The sequence below is a fragment of the Babylonia areolata genome, chromosome 12, assembly GCF_041734735.1.
Source record: "Babylonia areolata isolate BAREFJ2019XMU chromosome 12, ASM4173473v1, whole genome shotgun sequence".
Lineage (NCBI taxonomy): Eukaryota > Metazoa > Mollusca > Gastropoda > Neogastropoda > Buccinidae > Babylonia > Babylonia areolata.
Window position 1 is genome coordinate 36,711,179 of NC_134887.1, and position 7,500 is coordinate 36,718,678.

Below are 7,500 nucleotides of genomic sequence, written 5' to 3' on the forward strand. Positions count from 1 at the left end.
TCTGTCTGTCTGTTTGTCTCACACACACACTCTGTCTGTGTCAGTGTGTGTGTGTCTTTGTCTCTGTGTGTGTGAGTGTGTGTGTGTGCGTGCGCGCGCGGGCATGTGTGCTTACGCGCGTGTATGTGTATCTGTATGTGTCTGTGGAATGAATGTGTGTGAAGAAATTGGAGAGAGAGAGAGAGAGAGAGAGAGAGAGAGAGAGAGAGAAGGGGGGTTTTTTGTTTGCTTTATGGGGTTTTTTGGTTTTTTTGTTGTTTTTTTTTGTTTTTTTGGTTTTTTTTTATTTAGTTTATTTTCAAAAACAGTCCAGAAAAAACAGTTTCTCTTCTTCTTCCTCTTCATCATCATCATCTCCTCCTCCTCCTCCTCCTCCTCCTCCTCCTCCTTCTTCTTCTTGTTCTTCTTCATCATCATCATCATCACCACCGCCACCACCATCATCATCATCATCATCATCACCATCATCGTCATTATCATCATCATCATCATCATCTTCTTCTTCTTCTTCTTTATAATAATAATAATGATAATAATAATAATTTCCTTTTTTTTTCATCTCAGTCGACAGCGGAAAACAGCACGAAAACTGCAGAGAAACCTTTCGATCCTATATCCGTGTTTCGGGTCGTGGATGGGGTTGGGATACCAGTGATTTTCGAAGAGGCCTGCAAGCGACCCATGGAAGATCACGTGGACCTCCTGAAAAAGATGGAGCTGAGTCCTGATGACGTCTTGCTGGTGGCTTTTGCCAAGTCGGGTGAGAGGGGAGAGGGCAAACAATGTGTTGTGCTGTACTGTGTTGTGTTGTGGTGTGTTGTGCTGTACTGTGTTGTGTTGTGGTGTGGTGTGTTGAGTTGTGTTGTGTTGTGTTGTACTGTGGTGTGTTGTGTTGTGTTGTGTTGTACTGTGGTGTGGTGTGTTGTGTTGTACTGTGGTGTGTTGTGTTGTGTTGTACTGTGGTGTGTTGTGTTGTGTTGTGTTGTACTGTGGTGTTGTGTTGTGTTGTGTTGTGGTGTGGTGTGGTGTGGTGTGGTGTGTTGAGTTGTGTTGTGTTGTACTGTGGTGTGTTGTGTTGTGTTGTGTTGTACTGTGGTGTTGTGTTGTGGTGTGGTGTGGTGTGGTGTGGTGTGGTGTGGTGTGTTGTGTTGTACTGTGGTGTGTTGTGTTGTGTTGTGTTGTACTGTGGTGTTGTGTTGTGTTGTGTTGTGTTGTGGTGTGGTGTGGTGTGGTGTGTTGAGTTGTGTTGTGTTGTACTGTGGTGTGTTATGTTGTGTTGTGTTGTGTTGTACTGTGGTGTGTTGTGTTGTGTTGTACTGTGGTGTGTTGTGTTGTGTTGTGTTGTGCTGTGGTGTGTTGTGTTGTGTTGTGTTGTGTTGTGTTGTACTGTGGTGTGTTGTGTTGTGTTGTGTTATGCTGTGTTATGCTGTGCTGTGCTGTGCTGTGCTGTACTGTACTGTGTTGTGTTGTGTTGTGTTGTGCTGTGCTGTGTTGAGTTGTGTTGTGTTGTGTTGTACTGTGGTGTGTTGTGTTGTGTTATGTTGTGTTATGCTATGTTGTGCTGTGCTGTACTGTACTGTACCGTACTGTTCTGTGCTGTGCTGTGTTGTGCTGTGTTGTGTTGGGTTGGGTTGGGTTGGGTTGTGTTGTGTTGTGTTGTACTGTGTTGTGTTGTGTTGTACTGTGTTGTGCTGTGTTGTGCTGTGCTGTGCTGTGCTGTGTTGTGTTGTGTTGGGTTGGGTTGTGTTGTGTTGTGTTGTGTTGTGTTGTGTTGTACTGTGTTGTGTTGTGTTGTACTGTGTTGTGCTGTGTTGCGTTGTGTTGTGCTGTACTGTACTGTACTGTGCTGTGTTGTGTTGTGTTGTGTTTTGTCTGTGCTGTGTTGTGCTGTGCTGTGCTGTGCTGTGTTGTGTTGTGCTGTGTTGTGCTGTGCTGTGCTGTGTTGTGCCGTTTTGTCTGTGTTTTGTCTGTGCTGTGCTGTGCTGTGCTGTGCTGTGTTGTGTTGTGTTGTGTTTTGTCTGTGCTGTGTTGTGTTGTGCTGTGCTGTGTTGTGTTGTGTTGTGTTGTGTTGTGTTTTGTTTTGTCTGTGTTGTGTTGTGTTGTGTTGTGTTGTGTTGTGTTGTGTTGTGTTTTGTTTTGTCTGTGCTGTGTTGTGCTGTGTTGTGTTGTGTTGTGTTGTGTTTTGTCTGTGCTGTGTTGTGCTGTGCTGTGGTGTGTTGTGTTGTGTTGTGTTGTGTTGTGTTGTGTTGTGTTTTGTTTTGTCTGTGCTGTGTTGTGTTGTGTTGTGTTGTGTTTTGTTTTGTCTGTGCTGTGTTGTGTTGTGTTGTGTTGTGTTTTGTTTTGTTGTGTTGTGTTGTGTTTTGTCTGTGCTGTGTTGTGCTGTGCTGTGCTCTGTTGTGTTTTGCTGTGCTGTGTTGTGTTGTGTTTTGCTGTGCTGTGTTGTGTTGTGTTGTGTTGTGTTTTGTCTGTGCTGTGCTGTGCTGTGCTCTGTTGTGTTTAGCTGTGCTGTGCTGTGTTGTGCTGTGTTGTGCTGTGTTGTGCTGTGCTGTGCTGTGTTGTGCTGTGTTGTGCTGTGCTGTGCTGCGCTGTGTTGTGTTGTGCTCTGTTGTGCTGTGCTGTGCTGTGCTGTCCGCCTAGGAAGTGAGAGAATCTGAGCGTGCTAGTTCGAATCACGGTTCAGCCGCCGATATTTTCTCCCCCTCCACTTGACCTTGAGTGGTAGTCTGGACGATAGTCATTCGGATAAGACGATAAACCGAGGTCCTGTGTCCAGCATGCACTTGGCGCACGTAAAAGAACACACGGCAGCAAAACGTGGAGAAATGCAAATACAATACAAATACCCGGGTTAATCTGGGCCAGTCAGATTTGACCCCCGGGATAAAGAAAAAAAAAAACAACAACTGAAAACAACAACAAACAAACACAACACAACACAACAACAACGGGGCTCCATTGGTTTCACCCGTTTCCTGAATTGATTGATTGATTGATTGATTGATTGGTTGATTGATTGATTGATTGATTGATTGGTTAACTGATTGATTGGTTAATTGGTTGATTGATTGATTGATTGGTTGATTGATTGATTGATTGATTGATTGATTGGTTAATTGATTGGGTGACTGATTGATTGATTGATTGAGTGAGTGAGTGAGTGATTGATTGATTGATTTACTTGCTCCTCGTCATTTGCGCTGCCTCGATGGCATTACTCCTACACCGCTTACATTCCGAGTGTGTGTGTGTGTGTGTGTGTGTGCAAATAATTATGATTACGAACCTTGTCAGGTACAAAAACTATGATTCTTCATTCAAACATCTCTGATGTGTCTTCTGACTTTTTTTTTGTTTTTTTTTTTTTGTTTGTTTTTTTTTTTTCGTTTCCGAAAGCGAACACACTTTTTTGGGTAAGGAAATATAGAAACATGAGTGTTAACGCGAAGTTGGTTTTTTTTTTTTTTTTTTTTTCCCCAGGCACACATTGGATATGGGAGGTTGTGTCCATGCTGCTCACCGGCAAGGCAGACTACGAAAAACGAACCAAAGAATTCGCCATGATGGAAGCCACTGAGATCGAACAGCTGGAATCCCAGCCGTCTCCCAAGGTCCTGAACTCTCACCTTCCCCTCCGACTCCTGCCCCGGCAGGTCAAGGAGAAAAAGGTCAAGGTCATTCACGTCTATCGCAATATCAAGGACGTCATTGTCTCTGGGTATTTCCATTTCCGTCAGATGCCAGTCCTGAAGGACGTTACACTCGAAGGCGTAGAGCAGATGCTTGCTAATGGTAAGACAGGCGATACAGGTGCACGCACGCACGCGCGCACACACACGCACACACGCACGCACGCACGCACACACACACGTACGCGTACACACACGCACACACGCACACACGCACGCGCGAACCCTACCCTCGTTCTGCACACACACACACACACACACACACACACACACACACACACACGCTCACACAACACAACACAACACAACACACACACACACACACACACACACACACACACACACACACACACACACACACACACACACACACACACACACACACACGCACACACACACACGCACACACACACACACACACACACACACGCACGCACACACACACACACACACACACACACACACACACACACACACACACACACACACTGCCAGTACACCCACACATGATAGATACCCCCACACCCCCGAATTAATTCACCGGTTGGGACGTTTAATTAGACGCGTGAATGAAAGTTTCTCTCGTCCACATCACATGATTATTTGCTTGCATCTCTCATGCCTCTCTGATTTTCTTGGTCTTCGAGTATTTGTCTGTCTGTCTGTCTGTCTGTCTGTCTCTCTCTCTCTCTCTCTCTCTCTCTCTCTCTCACGCACACACACACACTCAAGATACATGATAAAACTGAAAATTGATGTTGTCTTTATTGAGATGGTTGTGGAGAGAGTTGTTGTAACTCTGGGTTTTTCTTTTCAGCTTTCAGTTTCAGTTTCTCAAGGAGGCGTCAATCACTGTGTTCGTACAAATCCATATGCTACACCACACCTGCTTTGCAGATGACTGACCAGCAGCATGACCCAACGCGCTTAGTCAGACCTTGAGTATATATATATATATTTGTTTACCTACCAGAGTGGGATTTTTGCTGCAGAAATTTTGCCATAGGACAATGTACAACACTCTCGTTGCCATGGGTTCATTTCCAGTGCACCAAGCGCGTGGCTGCACACGGGACCTCGTTTTATGACTGGACGCTCAGTTTGATTTTCCAGTCAGACTTCGGGGGTGGGGGGTGCGGGGGTGGGGGGGGGGGGGGAGGGCGATAGTGGGATTTGAACCCCAGACTCTAAGGGCCTCTCTGTATTTGGCAGATGAGCGTCTTAACCATTCTGCCACCTTCCACCACAGTGATTTCACACTGCGAAAGAGAATGATGTTTCGGGGACAAAAAACAAACAGTGTCAAAGACTTCCAAATGTCACAATGCCACTTCGCTGCAATGTCCTCCACATTGATTGGCCGTTAATAATACTATAATAATGATAACAAGAGAGGCAAGGCCTTCAAGACTCACTTGTGATAAATCAAGTCCCCTAGCATTAATTACAGAGTAATTTCCCTTTTTTTTACTATCTGCACCAAAACGTTTGCAAAATAAATAAAAATTCCATGCTTAGCAAAAGAAGTTCCTGTTTGAACAAAAAATGAGAATAATGACTCCTCTTGTTGTGTCAGAATAAGAGGTCAAAGTGCCAAGTTTAGAGAATACAAAAATATAAATATAACAGTAAATGCAGTTTCCATATAATTAGGCTTCTTTTTTTTATTGTTTGTGCCCATCCCAGAGGTGCAATATTGTTTTAAACAAGATGACTGGAAAGAACTGAATTTTACCTATTTTTATGTCAAATTTGGTGTCAACTGACAAAGTATTTGCAGAGAAAATGTCAATGTTAAAGTTTACCACGGACACACACACACACACACACACAGACAACCGAACACCGGGTTAAAACATAGACTCACTTTGTTTACACAAGTGAGTCAATAAAAGGACCTTTGATACGCCCAGTGTAATGAAACAAAAGCCCTTGGCGTTTACAATGAAAAAAAGAAAATAATGTATGCATACTAAAAACACACGAAAACACCCGCACGCACAAATCCTTCTGCTCCGACTGCAACCCACAAACCCACATTCACCCCACACAAGATGTAGACACACACACACACACACACACACACGTTCACACACACAAACACACACAGATCTTGGCAGTTCAAGGCATATGAACATGCGCATGTTTAAAACAGTACAAAAAAAAATTTGTAGAAGTAAAATTTACTTGACTAAAACACAAAAGTGAAGACAATGGGTTATTTACTTATTTGAATGGCTGGAAATAAATGAATTTTTTTTCAAAGAGCTTTTGAAAGAAGGGAAAAGAAACAGCATGACGGACAGGAAACGGAAGTGAGTTCCTTGCGGATGAAGCATGGTGAAGAGAAAGTGCGGTTTTCCATATGATCTGGTTCTGTAGGATGGAATTTTAATTTAACTCACTCAGTACGGCCAGTCCTCTCTTCTCCTCTACACAGACCCCTCGGATGTCCAGTGGGTGTCTGAATGACCCAACCTTTAGCTTCCGTCGTCAGAATTGTGATATTCTTTGTCAACATTCACCTCTTCAGTATAAGAGCCTTCCGCTTGCAATATTTTGATGATGGTAATTGGGGTGAAACGCTGTTAACGTCGTCTCTTTCGCCGTTCGTATGGACAGAGTTAAGAGACGGTCATCATCAAGTGGAGTGATGGCCAAGAGGTCACCCCCAATAGTCCTTGTGACCCCGGTACACTTGCTAATCAAGACATATTCTATTTTAACGCGTCCGCGTAGGAAGCGAGATAATCTGAGCGCGCTGGTTTGATTCACGGCTCAGCCGCCGATATTCCTCCCCCACACCCCCTCCACTAGACCTTGAGTGGTGGTCTGGGCGCTGGTCATTCGGATGAGACGATAAACCGAGGTCCCGTGTGCAGCATACACTTAGCGCACGTAAAAGAACCCACGGCAACAAAAGAGTTGCTCCTGCTAAATTTCTGTAGAAAAATCCACTTCGATAGGAAAAAAACAAAACAAATAAAACTGCACGCAGGAAATAATACAAAAAAAAGGGGGTGGCGCTGTAGTGTAGCGACGCGCTCTCCCTGCGGAGAGCAGCCCGAATTTCACACAGAGAAATCTGTTGTGACAAAAAAACAAAACAAAAAAAGAGAAATGCAATACAAAATACAATACACCTGATGACCGGAGCCGGCGACATGGAAAGTGGTAATGCAGAAGCTCAGTAAAAAAAAAATAAAAAAAAATAAAAAAAAAAAAAAGCCATCAGCGTCAGAACCGGAATGTCACTGTATGAAGTTCAGACTGCTACTTTCTGTATCTCTCCTACCACCTTCCCTGCTTTCAGCGCCAGTGGGGAACTATTTCACCTTCCTTCAGGAGATGGATGACTACAGGAACGACAACCCTGACGTCCCGTTCTTCACAATGTCCTTTGAGGACACGAAGGAGGTAAAAAAAAAAAGAAAAGAAAAAAAGAGAGCTCCCTCCGTGTGTGTGTGTGTGTGTGTGTGTGTGTGTGTGTCTGTGTGTCTGTGTGCGTGCGTGTGTCTGTGTGTGTCTGTGTGTGTGTGTGTGTGTGTGTGTGTGTGTGTCTGTGAGTGTGTGTGTGTGTGTGTGTGTGTGTGTATGTGTGTGTGTGTGTGTGTGTGTGTGTGTGTGTGTGTGTGTGTATAGAAAGGGGGTGGCGAATGGGGGCATTATTTGGGGAAAGGACAAACTGCTGTAGTCGAGTTGTGAAAACCAAAGAATGGAAAACACTACTTGTTTAGCCTTGTGGCATCTGTCAAATGATTTTTGTTGCGATAAAAAGTAATATAGATAGAAAGATAGACAGATAGATATATAG

General features: G+C 44.1%; 2 protein-coding genes across 2 annotated transcripts in view; both read left to right on the plus strand.

Annotated features, from left to right (window-relative positions):
- Positions 1-4,961, plus strand: part of LOC143287918 (sulfotransferase 1 family member D1-like) — a 5,340-nt gene extending 379 nt beyond the window's left edge. The window contains exons 2-4 of the mRNA XM_076596161.1: positions 565-760; positions 3,478-3,767; positions 4,899-4,961. Of these exons, the coding sequence (XP_076452276.1) occupies positions 565-760; positions 3,478-3,767; positions 4,899-4,961 (549 nt within the window). The remainder of the gene's footprint in view (positions 1-564; positions 761-3,477; positions 3,768-4,898) is intronic.
- Positions 4,962-7,029: 2,068 nt separating this feature from the next.
- The window catches only part of LOC143288588 (sulfotransferase 1B1-like), a 4,188-nt gene continuing 3,717 nt past the window's right edge, over positions 7,030-7,500 (plus strand). Inside the window, exon 1 of the mRNA XM_076597212.1 lies at positions 7,030-7,103. Within this exon, the coding sequence (XP_076453327.1) occupies positions 7,035-7,103 (69 nt within the window). The 5' untranslated portion in view covers positions 7,030-7,034. The remainder of the gene's footprint in view (positions 7,104-7,500) is intronic.